General features: G+C 45.4%; 1 protein-coding gene across 3 annotated transcripts in view; it reads right to left on the reverse strand.

The window, feature by feature from the left end:
- The window catches only part of CAMTA1 (calmodulin binding transcription activator 1), a 697,561-nt gene that overhangs the window by 312,361 nt on the left and 358,430 nt on the right, over positions 1-26,770 (reverse strand). For all 3 annotated transcript variants that reach the window (XR_009759573.1, XM_061602029.1, XM_061602030.1), the window contains exon 4: positions 13,314-13,385. Coding sequence is in view for 2 of the 3 variants with exons in the window: in XM_061602029.1 (XP_061458013.1) it covers positions 13,314-13,385 (72 nt within the window). In the remaining variant the exon portion in view is untranslated. The remainder of the gene's footprint in view (positions 1-13,313; positions 13,386-26,770) is intronic.

The following is a 26,770-nucleotide window of genomic DNA, read 5'->3' on the forward strand; positions in this document are numbered from 1 at the left end:
ACCTTGTGGCTGAGCAGGGATTTGAACCCAGTCTCCCTAGTTTTAGTCAGATGCTCTGACCACTACACCATGCTAGCTTTCATAATGAGGCAACTTTCCAAGTTGCTAGATGAAAAATCGATATATTGTCTTGCCCAGAGGACTTGCCCAGAGGACAGCAGGCCAGGTGGACTCACCATTGGTCTTGGCTATCAAACAGTGCTGCTGGAACAGGAGAAAAATCAGAGATGTGTGACGCTGCTAGCAGAGCCACTGCCTGCTGACATTCTGCACAAGAGCGACTGAGCAGGAGCAATCTATCTGAGCAGTGAGAACCTGGAATACTAGCACCAGCACTCTTAACAAGGCCCATCCCCACCCTCAGCTTGCTATAGAGGGGGGAGAGCACCTACGCGCATACCTTGACAGGTGCAACAGTCAGTCACGGGAGAGGAGGTTTGCATATATCCAGGAAGAAATGTTGTGAGCATGAGCTGTTTCTGCTGCAGCATCAGACTAAGGAGTGTGAAGACCCCTAAAGAAGATTGTTATCAAAACACATTTGGCAATTTGCATGTAACTGTAAATTACCCCTTTGAGCAACTTCTAGAGGAAAAGACACAACGGTCTGTTAGCACAAAAACAGCAGAGACTTGTTAAAGACTAGCAGATTTATTGTGGCAGAAATGTTTCGTGGACTAAAGCCAGCTTTGTCAGACGTGTGAAATGCTGTTCTCCTCTGGCATACTCATACACAGGTCATATCCAATGTTAATCCTGCTCAGAGTAGACCTATTGAAACAAATGGCCATAACTCACTTTGGTCCATTCGCATCAATGGGTCTATTCTGAGTAGGGCTTAACAACCCACAGGGAGGGAGGGAGAGAGACAAAGAGAAATGAACACGAAACAAAAAAGGTACAGAAGACCTGCGACATTTCTGAGCAACGCTCCAATGGAAACAAGATAAACGCAGCGTCCATTCACAACAGCAGTCACTGGCACAATCTCCCCAGCCTTGCCATGCTAATTAAAAACCTCTCCTGGGAGAGGAAACCAAACTCTCTACTGAGTCCTAAATGAATAGAGTCTAACTTATTGATAAATTTGAGCATCTCCCTCTCTCACTCTGTCTGTTTGGAGCCAGCATCATCCATGCTACAGAAGTAATGCATGGTTTACGTTTGAGGCTGGGGACCAAAGCCGTGGTGAGCCTGCCAAGATCCACAAGTCTGCTGTTCAAAAAAAACAAAACAAAACTCTGTGTAATAACAGTAAAAGACAGCATGCGGCTTGGCAAGGAGCAGCCAGCCCTGCGATCTCACCACAGCCAGATGCGTTTGAGACTCCCAAGCTACTAATTCTCAACAGCAGAAGGGGAGATGTTCTGTTCTGCCATTCAGCTGGGCCAAAACTGACAGCAAAGCCAACTCACATTCCTGGCAGGATTAATCGCTGTAAATACAGGCTTGTTTTCTGTTGCTAGAAGTCTGGTGCTGTCTAAACACAGCCCCCATTGTGTTTCTCTCTACACACACACACCTTACCATGTCAAACACGTATCTTAGCGCAGTTGACTGAACAGAAGCCCTTCCACATGTTTGACAAGGACCCAGCACAAATTGCATTCAAAGGAGAGACATTCCTTTGCTTGATTAATGGCAAATGGTGAGGATTTCAGGTCTTTCTAGGGAGATGTCGCTAAAATGTGTTCATCTTCAGCCTGGAGTGGCTCTCTTGGCACTATGGGGAACTGAATGAAGCACCCTCACTGCAGGATGCCTTTTTTTCAGCCTTCTTGCCAAGGTCTAAATGAGGAGTGGGCCATGAAAGGTACCCTCCAAAGATACCCTCTAGAGTACTTGGTGGCAACGAAACTACCACGACGTTATTACCCTGCCTTCCTTATCAGGACACAGCTGGCCACCTCAATGCAAAGCTCACCTGTGGACGTGTCTTTTTCTGGGTTCAACTGCCTTTTATTAATCACTCTGATCATCAACAAAAGCAAAACAAGAGAACGGCCTGTGCTCCACAGAGCAACCATCCACCCATATTTCTGTCTTTCCCCAGAACGTTCAGGCAATTTCAAAACTAAACATCCAGCTATTTAAAGTTAAAATAAATAAAGAAGTAAAAAGACAACAGAAAGAGACAAAAAAATTACAGCTGTAGAACATTCCTTCAGATCAGTTTGCAACAGCAGAAGGCAGCGAAGCTGGACACCTGCAAATATCTGCTGGATCTGCTAGGATTTGCATTTTTGCTGTCCTGCCCGAAGTCGAGGGATTCAGACTTGGCTGGGGCTTTTCCTCTTTTTATTAAAGTAATAGATACATCCAAAGCACTTCGCCTCATTAACCTAGCTACTCTTTCTAGGAACTCAGCTCTGCTCTAGCTCTGACTAAGCATGACCTCGCGACTCTAAGACGTTGACTCCGCAACTGGGTCCCCCCCGAGTCTGGTTAAGTAGGCTCGGATCGTGCGCGCAAACGAAGACTCTGCCACAGCTCAGTCTGTTGAACTTCCCTCCTCAAGCGCCTCTGAGCATGGCGTGAAGGTGGTTTGATCTCAGCTTCCCCCTCTGATGGAGGGCGCTGCTAGCTGTCAGTTTGGGCGTGGGAAGCCGGGCAGCGCTTGGCTGGGAAACTGTCTGTCATGCAAAGTGAATCTCTGGCGGCAGCAGTGGTGGCGTGTCCAGTTGGAGTGTCAGACGGGCCAGGTGGCACTTCCACAGGGGGGTCAGGAGCTGAGGGGGCTGAGCTAGCCACCATGATCCTAAAGTCGGCAAACATAAAATTGGCAGGTGAAGCTTTGGTGGTGGTGCCACCACCAGAGATTTCCCGGTTGGCACCAACCAATGACAGGACTTTTTCAGTGCTGGGTCCCTGGTAATGGAAAGCCCTCCCTGGTGAGCTGCATCTGCCCCCACTGTTATTTATTTATTTGTTTATTAGATTTATTAGCTGCCCATCTGGCTGGTTGTCCAGCCACTCTGGGCAACGTACAGAATAAAAACATACAAATACATTAGAACATTAAAATCTCAACAGTAGTAATAAACCTAACCCACCCCAAAAGCCTGTCTGAAGAGCCAGGTCTTCAAGGCCCGGCAGAAGCTCATCATAGCGGGGGCATGACGGAGATCGTCTGGGAGCGAATTCCACAGAGTGGGAGTCACAATAGACAAAGCCCTCTCCCTAGTCCTCACCAGTCTAGCTGTTTTAACTGGTGGGATAGAGAGAAGGCCTTTTGAGGCTGATCTTGTTGAGCGGCATCCCTGATGATGTTGGAAGAGCTCCTTCAGACAGACTGGGCCGAAACCGTATAGGGTTTTAAAGGTCAGAACCTTTAAATTGACTTTAATTGACTTTTAGGAGGAATTTGAAAGCATTCCTGTTTACCCAGGCATTTGATGGCAGAAGAAGATAGTTCCTGGCAACCCAAAGATCAATGGTTTAAAAAAATGTTTTTACCTTTATATTTTATGCAGGAAATGAGAAATTTAGAAGAAACGGGGTTGCTTTAATAGTGAGAAGTGATGTAGCAAAAGCAACTGGGAGCTACAATGCAAGGTCTGAGCCAGTGATATCAATGAGACTTAATGGGAAACCTTGTCAACATAACCATCATCTATGCTCCAATGGCAAACACAGAAGAGGAAATAGAGAGATTTTACGCAGAAGTACAGGAAGAAATTGATCACACACCAAAACAGGATGCTCTGATAATCATGGGGGACTGGAATGCAAAAGCAGGGAAGAGAGAAGAACTAGAAATTGTGGGAAAATGGGACTTAGGAGACAGAAATGAAGCAGGAGAAAGACTTATTGAATTCTGTGAAGCCAATAATTTGTTTCATGCAAACATTTTTCGAGCAACCGAAAAGACTACTGTACACGTGGACATCACCAAATGGTCAATATAGGAATTGATTATATAATAGTAGGAGAAGATGGAGAAGTTCCATACTTTCTGTGAAAACAAGACCAGGAGCAGACTGTGGTATAGATCATGAACTGGTCATACTGAAAATCAGAGTAAAGCTAAAGAACAACAACAAAGCAATCATAATGCCAAAATACAATTTAAATAACATCCCAGAAGAATATGAAGATCAAATAAAGAACTGATTTGAGGCTTAGTTGCAGTGAACCAGAAGAACTATGGAGTGAAATCAGAGACATTATCAGAAGAATGCAAAAAGATAATACCTCTAGTTAAAAAGAGAGAAAGACCGCAATGGATGACTGAAGAAACTCTTAAAATGGTTAAAGAAAGAAGGAAAGCAAAAGGAGAAAGAAACATGGTTAGAACCTTAAATGCAGCAATACAGCAACTAGTACATACGGACAAAGAGAACTATTACAATTGTTACTGTACAGAAATAGAAGAGGATAATAAGAAAGGTAGAACAAGTGCCCTATTCCAAAAGATTAGAGAAATGAAAGGGAAATTCAAACCAAGGGTAAAAAAGGTAAAGGTGTCCCCGCACTTGTAGTGCAAGTCGTTTCCAAGTCTTAGGGTGATGTCTTCTGACATTTACTAGACAGACCGTATATATAGGGTGGGATTGCCAGTTCCTTCCCCAGCCTTTCTTTACCCCCCACCACAGATGGATGGAAGGCTGAGTGGACCTCGACCCCTTTTACCAGAGATTTGACTTCCTCCTTCCGTTGGAATCGAACTCCAGCTGTGAGCAGAGCTTCAGCTGCGTAACCGCCGCTTACCACTCTGCGCCACGGAGGATCTATAAAACCAAGGGTAGGGAAGTTGAATAATCAACAGGGGAACACACTGACTGACCAAGAAAGGGGATTCCACGGAATGCAGTAATTATCAAACTATTGCCTTGATATCCCAGACAAGTAAAGTAATGCTCAAGATTCTACAACAAAGGGTCTTACCATATATGGAGCGAGAAATGCCGGATGTCCAAGCTTGATTTAGAAAAGGAAGAAGTACCAGAGATCATATTGCAAACATAATGGAACGGATCAAGGAATTTCAGAAGGAAATCACCCTGCGCTTTATAGATTACAGCAAAACCTTTGCTTGTGTAGATCAAGAAAAACTATGGAATGCTTTAAAAGAAATGGGGGTGCCACAACATCTGTACTGATGCACAAATATACTCTGGACAAGAGGCTACTGTAAGGACAGAATATGGAGAAACCGATTGGTTCCCCACCAGAAAGGGTGTGAGATGGGTATATTTTATCATACTATTTGTTTAATCTATATGCAGAACATACAATACAGAAAACAGGTTGGATCAATATGAAGGAGGTGTGAAAATTGGAGGGGGAAATGTCAATAATTTAAGATATGCAGATGATACCATACTATTAGGAGAAACCAGTAATGATTTAAAACAAATGCTGATGAACGTTAAAGAGGAAAGCACAAAAGCAGGACTACAGCTGAATGTCAAGAAGACTAAAGTAATGACACTAGAAGATTTATGTAACTTTATAGTTGACAATGAGGACATTGAACTTGTCAAGGATTACCAGTACCTCGGCACAGTCATTAACCAAAAGGGAGACAATGGTCAAGAAATCAGAAGAAGGCTAGGACTGGGGAGGGCAGCTGTGAGAGAACTAGGAAAGGTCATCAAATGCAAAGATGTATCACTGAACACCAAAGTCAGGATCATTCAGACCGTGGTATTCCCGATCTCTATGTATGGATGTGAAAGTTGGACAGTGAAAAAAGCGGATAAGAGAAAAATCACCTCATTTGAAATGTGGTGTTGGAGGAGAGCTTTGCACATACCATGGACAGTGAAAAAAACAAATAATTGAGTGTTAGAACAAATTAAACCAGAACTGTCAGCTGAAATGATGAAACTGAGGTTATCATACTTTGGACACATCATGAGAAAACATGATTCCCTAGAAAAGATAATAATGCTGGGGAAAACAGAAGGGAGTAGAAAAAGAGGAAGACCAAACAAGAGATGGATTGATTCCGTAAAGGAAGCCACAGACCTGAACTTACAAGATCTGAACAGGGTGGTTTATAACAGATGCTACTGGAGCTCACTGATTCATAGGGTTGCCATAAGTCATAATCGACTTGAAGGCATATAACAACAACACAATTTTAGAAGGTTTTAAACAGTTTTTAGAATGCTTGTTATTTTTGTTAATGGATGCTTTGCTACCTTGGGCTCCTTCAGGTGGAAGGGTGGGATATAGATTCAACAAATAATAAATATTTTTAAATAAATAAATACAAATTCAGTAAATGCAAATGTGTAAATCAAGCATCCAGGTTCCAAGCAATGTGTGAGCAGCCAAGTGCAACTCTTTCAGAACTGGCGCAATGTGTCCTTGGAAGCAGTCTCACTTAGCAGCCTAACAGCCATCTTTTGCACTTATTGCAGCTACCGGGTCAACCTGAGAGGCAGAGCCACATGGAGCGCATTGTAACAGTCCAACCTCGGGGGTTTTGAGTGCATGAGTCAAATTGTTAAACTATGCCCAAGGTGTTGTGATGGTCACTGACTTAGATGACCGTCTTCAAAGGGAAGTTGGGCAAGTGAAGGCAGGAAAAGGGGCTCAGTGCCTTTGGAGCAATATTGATGCTTGGCCTCACCCTATAACCATAGAAGAACTGACTTAAACTGCAGGCATCAAGAATAAGGAGCTTCACAGGACAAAGTCAGCTTCGACAGCAAACACAGCCCGCCCTGCCACCCACCCCAAGACAGACAACTGAGATGTTTACAGGTCATCAAAAGTAAAAACAGATCTGGCTTTAAAGAGCAAAATGAACAACAATGAAAAAGGCACGTGCATTTTTAAAGTTATTTTCTAATTTTAACAAGCAGTTGCCATGAACCAGGAACCTAGTTCTGAACAGAGAGGTGAACAGTTAGTGAGTTTATAAATAGCTTGGCTGGAATCGCTCTTGAATTAAAAAGGAAAACCAGCATGGATAAAAATGCCCTTAGAGAGCACAAGCACAAATTTGAAAGCCTATGGGCACCTCTCAGCCTCATGAAAACCCTATTCATAGGGTCGCCATAAGTCGGAATTGACGTGAAGGCAGCACATGCACACACACACGGGCACCTACGGTCAGGCAACCTCAGTCTGTACCTAAACTCACCCCAATGCACCCCGAGATATTGTTCAGCAGCAGCTCCACCAACTGTGACAGAATTTGGGGAACGGGGTGGGGAGTCAGCCAGGTGCCTTTGACGGCGAAGGCCAGTGTCAGCTAAGATACGTGTCAGCTAAGATACCTAATTTTGGGCCTCAAAAAGCCGAAATAGCACAGATGGCCGTGATCACTATGTTTGAAATGACGTACGACCAGGTGGTGCTTGAGAATCACTTACACAGCCCAGGCCCCAAATCCCTTCCTTGTCAGCACTTTGAAATAGAGACGGCAGCAGCAGCAGCAAGGACTCTGATCATCAATGCTTCACTTGGCAGTGCAAGGTCCCTCTGTGTTCCTTAGCCTCGCTCTCACCCTTGGTGCTGCTGAATGGATGCTGCCTGCAGGTCTCTGCAAAGGGATTAGCCGTTCCTGCTCACCCCTCCTTCTCCCTCCTTTTCAAATTGAGGGACCTTGAGGATATGATCAAAGGATGCCCATTTCCGTCAGGAAGACACTCCTATGAATCACACTCTTGCTCTGCAAGGCAACAAAGGCACAACCTATCCTTGGGGCTGATTAAAGCATTTCCCTTTGTGTGACAAGAGTGTCCTCCTGCCTCTTCTCTTCTGGATGAGCTCACACCAAAATGGGCTTCCAGTTGGCTTGCCTGCATCCCAATCAGTTCTCCAGACTGAGGAGAAGCTAGCTGAGGAGCCAGGATTTCCACCAAGAAAAAGATCCATGGAAGGGAAGGCCTGGAGCTGCAGGCAGCCTTTCCCAGGTATGAGGAAACAGCCAGGGGTCATTTCCAATGGCCATTTTCAGCTGAGGCCAAAGCAACTACACTGCAATCATAGTTCTTATTTGGCACTTTGAAGTACCTTTTTTCTTCTTTTATAATCTTAACAACAGCGGCGTCACTAGTGGGAGTGTGGGGGGTGCGGACCTCCGGCGCGCGCCCTCCCAGGGGCATGGACAGGGGTGGCTGGTCTCGCACACACTCCAAGCTGACGGTGGAAGGCCCATCCGGGCTTCACCGCTAGCAAGCAGGTGCCTGCTTTCAGCGTGCACTGGACCGGGTGCCGGGGGGCCTTTGGCGAGCCCCCAAATCCTGTGCTGAGCATGCACGTGTGCGCGAGGCCAGCCACCCCTGTCCATGCCCCTGGGAGGGCGCGCACCGGAGGGGCACCCAGCCGGAGAAGCAGGCCTGGGAACACCGGCACGCCTTTCTCGCCCCACCGACGTTGCTCCCGGTCTTGCCTGCCTGCCTGCGTGCCTCCGAGGAGGACCCGGAGCGCTTCTTGGCTCCTTTGCCGGGCAATGGTGCGGGGCAGCTCTGGGTGTCACCCCCCTCATGGTGTCACCCGGGTGCGATCCGCACCCCCCACACCCCGGTAGTGACGCCCCTTCTTAACAATAACCTTGCCAGAATATTATCCTCATTTTGCAGATACAAGGGTACAAGGATGAGTGAGCAGTGGCTTCTCTAAAGCCACCTGGCATCCATACAAAAAAATAAATCCCTGCACATAGAAAACAAGGTGTCAGAGAGAAGAACACTACATTGACCTTTTCGCTGATAGCTTTCTATGTGCAGAGAATCCTGTGAATTTTCACCATCCAAGTGGTACCGTCCTGGATTTTTCCTCCATCACTGGCTCTTTGGATGAACTAGTTTTCAATTGTTTGGGGCATTAGTAAGGGTTAGAGTTTATTTTTAAGAGGTGAGCACTGCGGACCAACATTCAAGAGATTTGGGGTTATAAAAAAATAGTAAAATAAATCAAGCCTTTTCTATTGAGCCTTCAGGTGCAATGCTTTTGGTTACTTGTTTATGATGCTGCTGCTGATGATGATTACCTGCCTGTTCATCCCTGCAAACATTTGGCCTGCGGAGGATCTGAACGTTGCTTTAAGCAAACTTTGTCACAGATTCTTAGGAGATGATGGGGGGGGGGAGGCTCAGAGAGGGAAATGGAGGCCTCCAACGGGACAGATTACATTTGGGGCTCCCTTTGGAGCTTGCTGCCACTGCACCCATCACAGGCACCAGCTTAATAATCCAATGAACAAATGTCTGCTGCCTAAGGCATGTTGCTGGATTCTCACAAAAGTTTAGTGGCTCCAATTCAGTGCAGGGAGTTTGCTGAAATGTGAAATGTTACCCAAATCCTGGAGAAGCTTCAGGGGTCAGCCCTGCCCAGACCTAGAGATGTGAAGGCCTGGGGGGGGGGAATGGATTTCCCCCCCCAGGTTTATTTTTCCCTTCTAATTTTTCAGAAAAACAAAAAAGGTTTTAGGAGGGAAAGGGGGAGAAAGACATCCCCCAGTTTTCCCAGATGTCCACCCAGACCTTAAAGCCAAGGTCTCCGCAGATGGGCAGAAAGGGGAGCAGGCACCTCCAGCAAATCTCCACACTGCCCCTTATCCTGAGGAGCCACTGGGGGACCCCACGCCAGGCGCCCTCAGAGCTCTCCTTGCTCAATCCAGGGCCACAAGAGCAGAGGAGAGGCTGAGCCAGGCAGGAACACTGCCACTGAGCACCCGGCTTACTGCCCATGAAGCTACTCAGGAGGAAGGGAAGCACATGGAAGCATATGTGTGGATCAAGGCCCGGCGGAGTGCCAGGGAGGGGTGGAGTTTCTGGCTCCTGTGTAAGTTCCCAGCCTGACCTCATCCAGGCTTCAGTTGGCTCCTCCGGGTCAAGAGGTCAGCTGCATCCAGCGATTCCAACGCGGTATGCTAACCGTGGCAGGTTCCATGTGCCTTTTGTGCGCACACGCATGCGTGACCCCTCCCACTCGTCTGTCAGCATGTCTTTTAAAGATGGATTTAGGGACTGGTGTCTCAGCTCACTGTGTGAAGTCAAAAGTGAGCACCCTAAACTAGAGTGCTCCAAGCTGGGCCCACTGGGGAGAACCCTCAATTCGAATTTGGCACTGAATTTTCCATTAATTCACTTATTCTCTGTCATTGCAGATCGGGTTTTTATGTAGCGATTTTCCATGGCTATTTTCAAATATGGAATCCTCCAAAATATTGATATTAAGAATGATAATTTTATTGATATTTCCTTTCAAAATATCAATACTTCCTTTAAAGTTATCTATATTAGTATCATATTTTGCAAGGGGAAAAAACAGGTCAGTAATGGCAGCGGCTAGCAGACAAAGAATGAACTCAAGCTGACACCGGCCTGTTAGGTTGACAAAATGCTTTTGAACTGGCACTGCCTCTGGCTCATGAATCCCATCCCCAGGCACTACTCCCTGGAAACCACAGCCTGCTGCAGGTACCCAGCAGGGCTTAGGAGTGCAATGGGCATTTCATGGGCGGCCCATGTGAAGGTGGTCTACGCTCCCATCATTTCTGACCTTGGCCCATGCTGGCTAGGAGTGATGGGAGTTGTAGTCCAATAACATCTGCAGCACAGCAGCATAGTGGGAAACTGAGAAGAGCAGGATCCCTTCACGTTAGTCACAGTCACGCCCCTGCTCTCTTTTTGTTGCTGCCAGATTGAGAATGAGATCTTTGTTAATGCCTTCTCCCACAACAGACATCCCTAGGAGCCAATCAGCAGGAAAGAGGAGAGTGTTAGCTACTGAAAAGTCTTCTCAGTAGCTGACTCGCCTACTTTCCCTCTGATTGTCTCCAATCAGCAGGAAAGAACAAGAAAGCATGTTAGAAGACTCTTCTCGGTGGCTAACACACTCCTTCCTGATGATTGGCTCAGAGGATGTTGAAGACATAGGGAGCCTGCTTCCAAAAAAGTAAGGGGTCTAGGAACAACCCCCCCCCGAGACCCTGGATGATTACACCTGCTGGAGTGTACCACATTGGCAACTCCTGAGTGTGACACTGACCAGCTCAGTGTGTCCCCCACACCGCTTGCACAGACAGAGCCTAAGCGCGAAGGTTCCTTCATGCTGAGAGGAGAAGTCCTTGGCACTTCTGGTTCAGATCTGTCCAGTGAGAATTCCAAAATTTCTGCCACATCAGCCCCTTGGACCCACTCACTCCCCAGGTGATTCCAGGTGGACGAAGCAAAACACACACGCACACACGCACCAGGAGGCAAATCCCTAGCCTCACAGCAGTGACTGGAGGAGCACTAGGCAAGGAGGTTTGGGTGCAGGGCTCAAGCAGGGATGGAGGCAGAATTTATACCCTATCACGCTCCCAGCAACATAGACAGGAGTGCCACATGATCTGAAAGGGTGGTGTGTAACTGGAAAAAACTGAGCTGGTTTCTGGATTTTCTAAGCCCAGTGATGAATCGAGCCCGGGCAGTGGTGGTGCTGCCTGTCCTGCACATCTCCCAATACTCATGGCTCCCACTTGGCAGAACTGCAGCATGTACACACACACACAGAGCAAGAAACAGCAGATCAGAGCAAAACGTTGCAGTTTCGGTCCCAACCATCCCCAGTGGTCAAAACAGTAGTTTGCTGGGCCTCTGCCTGCAGCTCTAGACAGGTCAAAGGTCTGACTCAGTGTTAGGTTCCTATACCTGGGTCTCTTTTCCCACCAGGTTGCTTAGAGGAGAAGGCAATTCAGGACCAAGGACCAGTCAGCTGAAGTCCTGATCATGTCAGTCAGAAAAGGAAATATATTCAGTAAAGCTGGAAAAGAATATTCTCTCCTGCCTGATGGACCTTGAGGCTGTGCAGGTGTGCTTCTTGGCCTGTGCTGGATTTCCCTTCTCTGGCAGTTTCCTCTGATTGACATCAACCCCCAGAAGGAATCCCATCGTTTAACAAGGAGCACAAGGGTGGGGCCATTCAGCACCCTTTCTCAGAATGTTGCTCCTTAAAACCCCAAACAAAACAGTAAGCCACAAGCCCTCTTCCTGCATCCTACGTGGAAACAATGTTCAAGGCACTCAGCAAGCAGCCCTCAAAGTAATGGATGGATTTTTTTTTATAAACAGATACAGATATAAATATAGATATAAACACAGACATAGATGATATAGATATGCAGTGGTATTATTTACTTTGCTATGCCTTGCCAAATGCATTGGCGCCCCCTGCCACGCGTCACCTTCCCCTAAAAGCATCCTGACCTCTCCTCTCAAACAGGCAGGGCCTCTCACGTGGCAGCAATGGGAGACCCACAAACATTCCTACAGCAGCAGCCCTTTCACTTAGGATCCTCAGGGCATTTTTAAACTGATGCACAGACCAAAATCATATTAAAAAGAGATGCTAAGCTGCTTTCAGACTCACAATTTCTGCATCACTCGCAGTACGTGAATTCTTACTGGAAGACAGAGAGAGTCTAGTCTCCCCACCTGGCCTCAGACTCAAATCATCTCCACTCAACAGTGAAGTCTGAAGCTTTGCCACTAAGGAACGTAGATGTAACAGAAACAAGAAGACCTTCCCCAACAGTCCTTGACTTAGAGGTTGGAAATCTTCTGAGGGTGTGGCAGCTGCTGGGCTCAGCCAACATTCACCAACTGATGCCACATTGGCGCCTCCACCTGGGACCAGGTGGGTGCCAGCAGGTTTCCAGCTTGGCCAAAAAAGAAAAAGAAATCTGCAGGGAGCCAGCCTGACTTAGAAAGGTGTCTCTTCATAGGCAAGAGAGAGTAGGGTGATACCCCCCGCCACTTGCTAGTAAAAAGGCATTCAGGTGCAGCTTGAACAACTGGGGTGATTTGACTTGGCTGCAGGCCACATTTACCTTCATGTTGGCTTTGCTAGATTTCGCTTCACCCACAACTTGACACCAGAGAAGCCTGTTGACTTTGTTGTCTTAAATAAAACTGCCATAAAGAAAATTGAACTCTCTCCCTCTCCCCCCAGTTCCTTCTTCATTAAATCACTGCCATTAACCTATTTCCTCCTTTGATCAAGGCCAGCTAGCTTACTTTCACTCTGACAGCGAAATTGGTACAAATTGTTCAGTCCGAAAGCCATCAGCCTCAGGTTTCTCAGGAGGCCTCCACAGCTGTCCCTTCAAACACCACAAGAAGCAGAAAACAAAGCTCTCCACAACAAATAATCCCTTCTGGCAAAAAAATGTAGAGCCCTCAAAACAAGAATTCATTAAAATGGAAGCCCTCATTTCATTTCCAGCCACGAAGCACAGAAAACACCCTTGACAACAACAGAGAGAAGAAAATGTCTTCCCCGAACCAACGACAGCTGGGATCCACCAAAAACCCATACAGAAGAGCTGCTTGCCATAAGATACAAATGCCACATTGACTTACCTGAAGAAGCCAGTAGCACCTTCTGTGGAAAGTGGGGATGATTGAAGAATGAACGTAACAACCATACAGGCACTATAAGACAAAGAGAGAGGGAAAGAAAATCCAGTTATTAGAGGGAAGCCATGAAGCAGGAGAAAAGCCGCCTCACGTTGAGTTTGAATGAAGCTAAAGTCCTCTAATGTGGGAATCTCCAGAGCAAACAACATGAAGGATCATCTTAACCAAAGTGTGTGTGCTTGTGTTATGTGTACATATTATACAGCCACGAGAGTGGCTGTATACTAGAGCCAGCATGGACTTTTCACATTCCGCAATGTTAAATTGAAAATATCCCCCATGCCATTCTTCCGTCTACCATAAGCTCATTTCAAAACAAAACCTTACAAAACATATAGTCCTGAACTCAGAAACGCTTGCTTAACAACACTCTAAATTTTCATGGTGATACACAAAACAGTCAGAAAGAATCAAGAGTTCAAAATATAAAACAAGAGGGGGAAAATCCAGATGCCTGCTGGACTTTTTTCTGTCAGCGGTCTCATTTGTTGAAATTAATTAAAAATCACCCATGTTCACAAAGTACCTGTAGTCCTATTACAGACCTTGTCCCATATGCTGACCTTCATCTCCTGCAGTTTAAAAGTTTAAAAAATGCATTGCTGCTTTTTAATTAATTTAAGAAAATTAACATTGGAGTCTATGATATTACAAGCATGCTCAGTAAGAACCAACATTGTTCTAAAAGCCAGACTCACAGCTGTTTAGCTCAGCTAATCACTTGGCCACACCCACACCAGACCTTTATTCCAATTTAGACAGTCATGGCTTCCCCCAAAGGATTCTGGGAAGTGTAGTTTCTGAAGGGTGCTGAGAGGAGACTCCCATTCCCCTGACAGAGCTCCAATGGCCAGAGTGGTTTAACAGTCAGCCACTCTGATTGAAAGTCTATGAGGGGAACAGGGCGTCTCCTAGCAACTCTAAGCACCCTTCACAAACTACACTTCCCAGGATTCTTTGGGGAAAGCCATAACTGTCTAAAGTGAAATAAAGGCCTGGTGTGGATGTGGCCAGGGACAGCTCTGGTTTAAATTTGGGTGGGAAGCTACATGTGCATGCTGTAGAATAAAAAGGTGGGGAAAACTCTGAAAAGCAATGATACTGTTCACAATGTTTTCCTTTTGGAAAGGAAAGGGAATTTCCTTCTACCCAGTACCACCCACCCAATCTCTTCCCCTCTCCCTCCCTACCTCCACCCTTCCTGCCCTTCTCTCCCCCTTCCCCCTCCTTCCCCTCCCTCAGGTCAGTTGCACCTTTCCTAATCATGACTGTACAGGAGAAAGTCCCACTGAACTCAAAAACCATGCAGATGATCAAACCTGCCCTCCCCTCCCTCCTATTCCCTCCCTCTTGTCTCTTCCCTCCCCCTTCCTTCGCCCTCACTCCTCCCTCCCCTTCCAATCCCCTCCCCCTCCTTCCCTCTCCTGTCCCCTCCCTCTCCTCCTACCCCATGGTTAGTTTCACCTATCCTTAGCATGATTGCACAGGAGTAAATCCCACTGAACTCAATAAGCATGCAAATGATCAAACCTGCCCTCCTCCTCCCGCCTGCTCCAATCCCCCTCCTCCCCTATGCCCTTCCTCCTCCCACTCCTCTTCCCTCCCTCCCCATCTCCCCGTGGTCAGTTTCAACTATCCTAAGCATGATTGCAATGGGAGGTGAAATATATTCTAGCAGATTTCTAGGTGTGCTCTGTGTTTTTTATTTACCATGCCCACCTTTCCTTAAGTGGAGTAGTTTAAGCATAGCAGGCTGAAAACATGCATCTTGGGCAAACCAGGTTTTTCCAACAGCTAGAGTCATTGCTTAAGTAGTAACATATTGTAATCAGTCTGATTTTACATCAAACTGCAGTTTCAGATTGAACGTTTAATGCACCCAAAATAGAAATCAAACATAACCTCCAGTTTGAAACCCAAAAGGCTGTCTTCATCCAATGTCACCATCATATCACATTGACCAATACAAAGGCTTTGAAATTAAAAAAAAATTGACAGATTTCTAAGATGACTAATGAGAGAAATATAATTTTCTAGGTTAGATGCTCTGTAGAAACAGCAGCAACACAGGAAAGAAGCAAAACAAGCTATCTGTTGGCTCAGAGTTTGGAAGTAACTAGCTACAAGTAACGAATTACTTGTAATTCATTACTTTTTTGAGCAACGAGTGGGTAATTCCTTTACATTTTGATTGTAATAGAACTAAGAATAATTTTACTACTTTTGTGGAGTAATTCTAACGTTTCCAGAATTACTTTTGGGCATTACTTGGGGGGGAGCAGGGGACGTCTTCTGCTCCTCTGATTTGTGGATGAAAATCATGTGCCTCAAACTGGGCTTCTCTGCAGTGTTACTCTTTCCTCATGTTCTGTGGATGGGTAGGAGGCGACGAGGGAGGAGGCGGAGAGTGAGATGGGGTGGAGTGGAGAAAACAATTGTTTTAAAAAATGGATAGTGGTGGTGAAGAATGGAGTGGAGGGAAAAAGGATCCGGAGGTCAAGAACATGGGTAAAGGAGGAGAAGGAGGCAGCAGCAGAATGGAGATAAAGAACTGTGGAGGTGAAAGATGACAACATACGTGTACGTGTGTGTGTGTGAGAGAGAGAGAGACAGAGAGACAGAGAGAGAACACTGTGTTTGCACTTGGCACACAAAGTGGCCTCCCCCACCCTCTCTGGCTACTGTGCTGCATTTGCAGTATTTTAACTTTTTTGCATCTCAGGGGAAAATGTTTGCTTGGGTGGGTGTGCCTTAGTTGGTGGCAGGGCAGGGTCTGTTAAGTAAGAGAGATTATGCTGGCTGGATGAGTGGGGGGGTTGCACTTGGTTTTATGTGCAAAGATCTGAGTAGTGGTCTCTGCCCCCCTCCCCACCACCCTTACCAGCGGAGAGACCACCATTGCTATCTTATGAATCAAAATAATTATTCTACTACCTCTGTATGTGTGTGTTTATTTTTAATGTTGTTTTAGGCTACTTAGATGTGCAGCAGCCAAGGCCAGCACCTTGTAGGTGTTTTTTAAAAGTAACTGAAATGTAATTGTAGTGATTACTTTGGAGGAAAAGTAAAGTAATCAGCTACTTTCAGAGCAATTGTACTACTTTTTTGGGCCATGTAATTGTAACTGTAATTTATTACTTTTTAAAAGTAATCTTCCAAGCTCTGTGTTGGCTATAGATACGTTCTTAAACCGCAAGGTTGTTTTTGTTTCATTCCTTCATCCAGATGATTCTGATGCCTTTTTGTTTTGGAGATTTCCCTTCAAAATTCTCCAGGATAATTTCCTTCTACAGTTTATTTGGGGGGTGAGGGGGGTCCAGCAAAACCTAAGACAAAAGATCCTACTTAGGAGAGATTTTGACTGTGGTTCAAAGTGGTCTGAACTGAAACAGGCTTATTCCAAAACTTCAGGCCTGCTTTGGAGGGTGGCTGTGTTTGTTTGTAAGCTCACTTTGATACATTTTTAGCCTCCCACAGACAAGCTCCACAAAAAGGAAAATGCTAGGCGGTGGGGAGGAGTGAAAGGTGGAGGGGGTGTCATTTTATGACTCTAGACCAGTGGTTCTTAACCTGGGGTGCATGCAAGACACTTTTTCTAGGGGTGCAAGGCCCAACCAAAGATTTTGGAAAACTGTCATTTGTTTTAGCTAAGTTAGGCTAAAACACACATTAAAATAAAAAAAAATAAAAAAAAAATGAATGGTATTTTTTCAGGGGATGTGAGAGCAAATTTTGGAAATCCAAGGGGTGCTGGCAGTGGAAAAGGTTAAGAACCACTGCTCTAGACAGAGCATCCCTTAGAAAAAAAACACTCCCTATAAACTTTAAAGGCTCCTTGTATAAAGCTTATTGCACCTATTTGTCGAACATTTGGCATACTTTATCCCCTCAGAAGGGATGACTATGCCTGTGAATTTTATCCAGTTCTGTCATAAAATAAAAAAAAGCGTAGACATCCCCTCAAAAAATCCTTAAATTATGGAGACTCCTTGCAGAAACCCCCTGACTTAGGAACATAGGAAGTTGCCTCCTGTTAACCGGCCCATCTAGCTCATGACTATCTCTAAACGATTGGCAGTGGCTGTCAAGGGTTTCAGCAGGCAGGGGGCATTCCCAGCCCCACCTAGAGATGCTGCTGGGGATTGAACGTGGGACCTTCTGCATGCAAGGCAGGTGCCCAACCACTGAGCTGCCTTTCACCTGGACCCATTTGTCTGAAATGAGGCAGATTTCATGCTCTTAGAACATGCTATGTCTGCATGTTTAATCCAATTCTGTCCCCAAAACAAAAAAGTTATATATAGCCATTTGTTGATTTCCCCCATTATAGTCAATGGGGAGATATCCAAAGCTTCAGAAAACGAATCTATGATGCCTATGGAAAGCTCCAAGGCCAAGTGTCCCACTATCCGAGGCACTGAAATGGGTTCTGAACTAAATCTTTTTCTTCTCTGTAAACTTCTATTTTCATATTGTTCTGTTTCACAACTTGTTGATCTCAAAGCACGCTCACACCGTGTAACCCGTAGAATAATTTGTGGACTTTTCTTTCCATTGAATAACCCACAGCACAATCCTATCTGTCTCTATTTAGGCTACAATCCAATAACACTTACCTGGGAGTAAGTCTCATTGAACCCAATGGAGCTTACTTTTGAGTAGATGTGTCGGATTGCAGCCTTAGACTCTTAAGTCTTAGGGGTAAGTCAATGAGGCTTACTCACAGGTAAATAGGTATAGGATTGCAGCCTAAGGGTTGTATCCAACACTAGTCCTACTCAGAGTAGACCTATTAAAGTTAATGGATATGACTAACTAAGGGCCATTAATTTCTGTGGGTTTACTCTGAGTAGAACTAAGCTGGGCTACAACCCTTGGTCTCTATTTCATGGATGCCTATTTGTATCTGTGCTGCAATACTGTAAATCAATAACAACAATTAACTAGGGGGGAAATTCAGAATGTTCCTCCCATACAGTACAAAGAAAATCAGTGTTGTAAGAATTTCCTTGCTGGATCCAACTGTGGTCAGCCAGATTTCAATGAAAAGCTCACAAGGAGGATATGGTATGTATCTGTATCTATATCTTGATTTTATCTTTAAAATTTATATCCCGCTTTTCACTATCTAGGTCTCAAAGTGGCTTACAATGTTGAAAATGTACAATATACAAAACCTAAAACATATATTAAGCCTAAAGAAGGACCAGCAGGAGGCTGAAATGCTTCGTGGTGCCTTAGTGGTCTAGACATTAAGAAAAGCATGCAGAGAAGCATCTACTAGAAGTTAAACTATGTCTCGAAGCTTACTATATAAGGAAAATGCCAGGATCAGGAGAGGAGGAGCTGCTTCACAACTGACAGATCTAGCTTACAATCAGATTTTACCTGGAAAGCAAATTCCTTTCAGTCTTTCCTACCTCAAAATCAGCTTTCAAGATGCCTTGCACAAAAGCATCTGGATCCACTTGCCTGCTGTTTGGGGGATCTCTCTCATATCTGAACTTTTCAGATCAATTACCCACAAAGCATCAGCAATTAAATTATTCTTTTTTTAAACCCACCCTAAAACTATAGTGGCTGCCCTTGAGGGAAACCACTACAGATATTCTTCTGAAGTGTGCCAGGATTCATGTCCTCAAAAGGAGTGACCTTGCCTGCAAATCTAACCCAATTCTACCTCCTAAATAAACAGTTACAGACATTTCCTTTAACAGTAACATTAAAGATGTCCATCACAAAAGCTGTAATTTCCCTGTAACGTGGGAGGCTTTATCCACACCAGAGGAGCTAATGTATCTGCAAATCTCATCCACAAATCTGTCAAAAGTGTGTATGTGGGGGGCAGTTATAGACTTTTTTGAAATGAAGGGATTTGAAAGAGAAATAAAGCAGACTCAGACAGACCCTGAGCCGAATTGGGCAGCTTGTGAGACACCTTGGACTGAGGTGGACTGTTTTCTAAAGTGCTGAATTGGGGTCCAAACTGAATCTTGTGTTCGAGGCACACCCCTATGATGTACCCATTTCCTTTTAATTGTTTGTGGTGGAGGTCAATCAGAAGAATTGCCTCTAAATATGAAGCTTCATTTTTAAAAAATAGATAAATAAACAAATAAGTTTGGCAATAACTAAATACAGACTCATCCTAACTCTGCAAATTCACACCTTTTCTACCAGACAGATAATTGCAACCAAAAGGAATTTATCTCCCCATAACACTGCACACAACTCTCACAGGCTCTGAAGACTCAGACCCAGAGTGGGACATGGTCAGAAGGATGTCTAACTGGTGGTGGGGTGGGGTGAGCACAGCCCTGTGCGTCTCAGCCGCCTTTGTAGGGAATCCCAAAGGAATCGTCCAGACTAGCAAAGAGGCCTCTTAAGAGCAACACGCAGGTCTGTGCATGCACACCTTGCTTGCTGGCTGATCTGAGCATGGATCTCACTGCTACTGCAGTATGGTGGAAGCTGGTCTCATAGAGATGCCTGAGCTGCAGAGCCATCTAGCCAGGGCTGGAGTCCGGAAGAGGCTAGTGAGGAAGAAGAGGGAGTTATCAGTATGCTTGGGGGAACTCTAAGGGTTGCAGAGATACATTTTTTAAAAAGAAATTCCCTAAGGCAGCAAAATCCTCCCAAAACAGCCAGGTGAATTGTTTTATTTCAACTACAGAATGTTGAGCGTCACTTGAAAAATGGGAAACTGTGTGTGTGTGTGTGTGTGTGTGTGTGTGTGTGTGTGTGTGTGTGTGTGTGAGAGAGAGAGAGAGAGAGAGAGAGAGAGAGAGAGAGAGAAATCTGGCAGAGTGTTCATAGCATCCTTGAGCAGGGTGCAGCAGGCTGGCTGGGTCACTAAATGGGAGCCCCTCTACTAGGGCACACTGCAAGATTTTGTTGCAGGTGCCAGTTGTTTCTCCTAAGAACATGTATCTGCGATGTTGGTTGGCACTCGTGAAAAGAAAAAGGAATTGACGAGACTCTCAAACTTCAGTGCCAGAGCAGGAACAGAGGCAGGTTTTGCAATGGCTTGATTTCTCGCCCCCCCCCTTTTTGCAAAGTCTAAGAGCATATATAAAGCAGGAATTAATGTAAACTTTCCCTGTACAATGAAGTCCACAAGTGCATTTCTTTTTAAGAAAGCAAAGATGTTTCCTTCCTTCTTTGCAACAGTGATCAAAGAACATAAGAAGAGACTGCTGGATCAGGCCAGTGGCCCACCTAGTCCAGCATCCTGTTCTCACAGCGGCCAACCAGGTGCCTGGGGGAAGCCCGCAAGCAGGACCTGAGTGCAAGAACACTCTCCCCTCCTGAGGCTTTTCAGAAGCATGCTGCCTCTGACTAGGGTGGCACAGCACAGCCATCACGGCTAGTAGCCATTGATAGCCCTGTCCTCCATGAATTTGTCCAATCTTCTTTTAAAGCCATCCAAGCTGGTGGCCATTACTGCACCTTGTGGGAGCAAATTCCATAGTTTAACTATGTGCTGAGTAAAGAAGTACTTCCTTTTGTCTGTCCTGAATCTTCCAACATTCAGCTTCTTGGAATGTCCACGAGTTCTAGTATTATGAGAGAGGGAGAAGAACTTTTCTCTATCCACTTTCTCAATGCCATGCATAATTTTATACACTTCTATCATGTCTCCTCTGACCCGCCTTTTCTCTAAACTAAAAAGCCCCAAATGCTGCAACCTTTCCTCGTAAGGGAGTCACTCCATCCCCTTGATCATTCTGGTTGCCCTCCTCTGAACCTTCTCCAACTCTATAATATCCTTTATGAGATGAGGCGACCAGAACTGTACACAGTATTCCAAATGCGGCCGCACCATAGATTTATACAACGGCATTATGATATCGGCTGTTTTATTTTCAATACCTTTCCTAATGATCCCTAGCATGGGTGGGAAGCCTCGATTTATCCAAACATGGAGCCTCACTTTTTGCTGCTGGCAGTGGTTCAGACCAAGCCCAATTTTGCTCCTCCCTGATTCCTGCTGAGAGGAACAAGGAGCCCTCAGAGGAGGCCAGTGAGGTGGCCACCTGAGGACAAGATGCTGAAGGGGCTTTTGTGCTTGGAGACAGTTGCAGTAGAGAGCGGTATCCTTGCCACCTTCTTTCTGAGTTGCAGTTGGAAACAAACATACTATGTGTCCACCTGCTAGCTGGCCAATCTGCTATTTTATTTATTTATTTTATTTATAATTTGATTTATATCCCACCCTTCGTCCCAGTAGGAGCCCAGGACAGCAAACAAAAGCACTAAAACACTTAAAAACATCATAAAAACAGACCTTAAAATACATTAAAACAAAACAACTTTAAAAACATTTTTTAAAAAAGCTTTAAAGACATCTTTAAAGAAGGGTTAAAAAACATATTGGTTTTTTTTAAAAACAAATATTAAAAAGCAATTCCAACACAGATGCAGACTGGGACAGGTCTCAACTTAAAAGGCTTGTTGAAAGAGGAAAGTCTTCAAAAGGCGCCGAAAATATAACAGAGATGGTGCCTGTCTAATATTTAAGGGGAGGGAATTCCACAGGGTAGGTGCCGCCACACTCAATGCTCTCTTCCTATGCTGTACGGAACGGACCTCCTGGTAAGATGCCATCTGCAGGAGGCCCTCACCGGCAGAGCGCAGTGATCAACTGGGTATATAAGGAGTAAGACGGTCTTTCAGGTATCTTGGTCCCCAGCTGTATAGAGCTTTGTACACCAAGACCAGAACCTTGAACTTGGCCCGGTAGCAAATGGGCAGCAGCTACACAGCCATCAAGAAGTGCTGCGGCCGAGAGGCGGGCAAATGCCAGCCCATTGCCCTTTCCTGGCTGCCTTGGCCTCAGTTTTTCTTCTCCCACATCAGCCAGGTGGACCTGAACGCGGCCCTCCAGGCATGTCCAGCTGGCCCCCAGGACTCTCTCCAGGCTGCATCTACTCCGCAAGCCGGCTCCATGCTCTCCTCAGTGACTGGAATGGGACCTTGGACTGTGATCATGCCTTTTGCTTGCCTGGAAGGAGACATGGGGGGCAGTGGGTGGAAACCTCTGGCTTTTGCGTAGCTAGAATGTACCCCACTGCACAAAGGTAAACATCACATCCATTGTACTGCCCGCTTTTTGCCTCTGGCCCACTGCTGACAAGTTGCCCACAAGATGGACCTCAGGCTAAGGAAGCCCCCTCCCCCTCCCACCCCGTACATTCGTATCTTCCTCCCAGACCTTCAGCCCCACTTGTAGAACTCTGTACCTGCCCACAGAGGCTCGCCGGAAGCTTTCACCTGCCTTATGCTGTAGCCCATTTCTAGGCCACCTGTTGGCCACAGAGGCCTGGAAGGCAGCTGACAAAAATTAGCAAAAGAAATAAAAATAAAACTACAAAATTCAGGCAGTACAATATTGCACACCATACAACATTTTTTAAAAAAAACAGCAATATCCCTCCCAATAGTATCTATTGAACAAAAATATGTTCTTTCACCCGCTCACCTAAAAACAAAACCAGCCCCTCACCCCCAGCTGAAAAAAAGCTGGGGTAACCGTCACCCAGAGGGTTGATGCCCCCAAAGCAGCCACCTTGGAGCCAGGGGGTCCTTATGTCCCAGGTTGGGTGAAGGGGTAACAGAACAGGTGGAATTAACACACATGAACTGGAAAAGAAAGATAAGAAACGCATGCCGAGATTCCTCCCTTTGTGCCCCTGCCTCCTTCCCTTCTCTCAGCTAGAGATCCCGGACACATGGTCCAGGTGCCTGTTAAACCGGCGTGGGTGGGTTACTCCTTCCTGTTAGTTGCTAGGCATGCAAATGGGTTTGAGGTGAAGATGAAGGTTAGAGCAAGGGCTGCTGAAGTGAAGTCCCAATATCACTGGTTCTCCCAAAGCAGCAGGAAATATAAGACAGGGTTAGAGAAGCCATGCAGGGGGCAGAGGAAAGACCTGTCTAGGCCAGGATCCTCTTCCCAAGCAGGCCAACCGCCCCCCCTGCACTGAACGCAGCAGCAACCCCTCCCACACTTGCCCCAGGCAAATGGGATCCTGACGGTAGAGACAGAGAGCTTTTCTCCAAAGCAGGGAGTCAGCATGCATTTTGGGGGGGGGCAGGGGGAGGGTCATATAGGGCAGAGTCCTCACTCAGGTGAAAGATCACCGGCTGCCTCACGGCTTCCCAAAGATGCCTCCCCCACCCTCACGCACCCCAGATGTGCCCTTTCGGTAAGATTCTGTCCAGAAGGGCAGTGTTTGCACCAAAATTGCACAAGAAGAACAGAAGCAGAAAGCAACCAAACTGATCTGGGTTTCAAGTTATTACACAGGAGCCCCCCCCCTTTTTAATAATGCCTTAGCAAGCAAGTTTAGCACCCTTCAGTGTCAAAGCATTTTAAAATATTAACACTATTAGGAGCTATATGCACTGTAAATATTTTAAAACAAGCTGCTCTGTGTAAATATTAGCAACACCCGGATGCCATAAAGCCATAAAGGATTAAGATAAAGCAGGTTTCAGATAAAGCAGAAACTTCTGCTTCCTGCCTCTCTGCTGCTGAAATAAATACCAAAACTAAATAAGTTATAAGATGCCATCGCCTCTTCTGAAGATATTAAACTTTTTTCCCTCTGGAATCACTTCTGGATTGCTTAAGAAGATCTCCCAACAGCAGAAGAGGCCATTCAGGAATAATCTTTGCACCCAGAAATCTAGGAGTGGTGATAGCCAGGGAGGGGTCCCTGCCATCACCTCTGTGGAGGGAAGAAATGATTTGAGTCCATTTTTTTGAGGGGCAAGTTCTTGGATTTCCCTTGATGTTTCTGCCGTGTGCATGCCAGCCTTATGTGTTAGGAACACTCTTTCACAAAAGGAGGCATGCACTTTTCTCAATGGAGATCTGAACTCTTGTGCATTTTAATTGGCTTAATTGCTCACTATGTTTTGGAGTACAACTCCCATCAGCCCCAGTCAGTACAGCCATGGTGGCTTGGGTTGATTTATTTATTTATTTTATTTTATTAAATTTATATTGCGCCCTTCTTCCCAGAAGGAGCCCAAGGTGGCAAACAAAACAAAAGGCTTTAAAACATATTAAAACAAAACATGATGAAACTGAGGTGATCATACTTTGGACACATCATGAGAAGACAGGATTCACTAGAAAAGACAGTAATGCTGGGAAAAACAGCAGGGAGTAGAAAAAGAGGAAGGCCAAACAAGAGATGGATTGATTCCATAAAGGAAGCCACAGACCTGAACGTACAAGATCTGAACAGGGTGGTTCATGACAGATGCTCTTGGAGGTCGTTCATTCATAGGGTCGCCATAAGTCGTAATCGACTTGAAGGCACATAACAACAACAACAAAAACAAAACATCTTTAAAAACATCTTAAAAAGCAATCCCAGCACAGACGCAGACTGGGATAAGGTCGCTACTTAAAAAGCTTGTTGAAAAAGCAAGGTCTTCAGTAGGTACTGAAAAGATAACAGGGACCGCACCTGTCTAATATTTAAAGGTAGGGAAATCCAGCCACTACACGAAAGGTCCGCTTCCTATGTTGTGCAGAATGGACATCCTGATAAGTGATTGACTGGGTATATAAGGAGTAAGACGACCTTTCAGGGAATTGTAGTCCAAAATATGTGGGGGGCACCAAGTTAATGATGGCTGATGTACTCCATTCAAGAGAGACAACTCTCTCGTCAATCTAACAGAAAATTGAATCATTGTTATATGCCACACACACATTATCTAACCGGCTTAACTGCACTTTAGCTTGAATATTGACTTGCTGCCTTTTCTTCATACAGCTGATGATCACATTCTCAAACCTGCTTCCTGTTTGGGACACTTATCTGCAACGCTGCAGATGGGGTCTTTGACACAGGGTGGAAAATCACAGATATTCATCATGCCTTTACTGTCAGCGACCAACAGTCATTCTTTTGTGAGGTGGCTCGCAGGGAGTCTCTGGGTTATACTTCCCTCCTGCCAGAGGTCACTCCCTGAAATCATCCTGCAGTCACTATCCCTGTTCCTGGGTGACCTCAATGTTCTCATCCCCTTTGCTTCCTTGCTGAAGCCAGCAGGCTTAGAATTAACATGGCAAGAAGACAAAGCGACAAAAATAAAATCAGTTTGCAATTCTTGGAGGGCACCATTGCCATGCACTCGCTTGTGCTCAGACAGGTTCAAGAGAGACTGGGACAGCTCCGAGAAGTATGGAAGGCACACAGCACACAAAGTACGATCAGAGACGACAGGTTGGATTTGAGGTGCTCATGACTCCAGATTGACCAGTGGCTGTGTTTGCACAGAACACTCAACTACCCTGGGCTGGAGTGCTCCCCTCCCCTCTTCTCCATCAGTGCAACCACAAGGCAGAGTCCAGAAGCTTTCACTTCCATTTTTTTAATTAACTGCAGCTTGTTGTGACACCTAAACTCAAACAAACTGCAGCTAATCTTCACGATGCAAGCGATAAGGCTGGCAGAAAGTTGCTGGACCACAGACAGCGCCAAGTGACCAACTTGCTCCAACAAAGGTTAGGAGCAGACTAGCGACAGGGTTTGCTAGCTGGTTCCGATTCGCTTGGATTCCAACAGTCCGGCTTGCAGTGCCAATCTGGGTTTGTTGTTGCTGTTAGTTTTCGCTATTGCCGATCCATTGGGATTTTTTAAGTGACAAAATAACAGCATTTCTAATGGAAATGTTTATACTGTACATGCTTGTTCCACCTTTTTTCCTATTTACATGTCAGTTAGGCAGATAATCGCCCATTGAGTCTGTCTCTTGTCTCAGGGTAACTGACGTGCTACTTAAAGAGGACTCCTCCCCCCCTCATTCCCCTATTCTTGTTTTGCACTACTTTTGATTTTTACTGTTGAAAAGTCTATCGTCACTGCTTATTTTAACTTTGTTTTTTTAGGGAATTTATAACTAAGTCATTCACTCACATTCAATCAGTCACACACATACACAGAGCGACAGCAGAGATTCAAAAGCCGGGGGGGGGTCCTTTCCAAGTCTGCTCTGTACTACAATTTAATGTGCAGGAGGGGGAAAAAAGGACGGGCTATTGCCATTTCTGAGAATTAACAAAACAAAGAGAAAATTGGAGGGAGATTAATAGTGGCAGTCGTTATGACCTAGACAGCAGTTAAGAATGCATCAACTTAGAGGAAAGCCAATTACGAAGACAATAACGTAAAATTCTGAGCGGATTTTTTTTTAAAAAAATGCTGATGACAGCCACAACCAGCCACAAGAAATCAATGCCAGTCTGAAAACAGAGCGGATTATCAGATTATGTCAAAATCTGGCAATAAGTCTGATTTAGTGGACATTCTTCCCCATCCCTAGAGCAGACGGAGGCCTTTTCTGCCACTTTCTGCAGATTATCTCCTCCAGGCTCCCCT

Source organism: Rhineura floridana, chromosome 18 (genome assembly GCF_030035675.1).
Source record: "Rhineura floridana isolate rRhiFlo1 chromosome 18, rRhiFlo1.hap2, whole genome shotgun sequence".
NCBI classification, from domain to species: domain Eukaryota; kingdom Metazoa; phylum Chordata; class Lepidosauria; order Squamata; family Rhineuridae; genus Rhineura; species Rhineura floridana.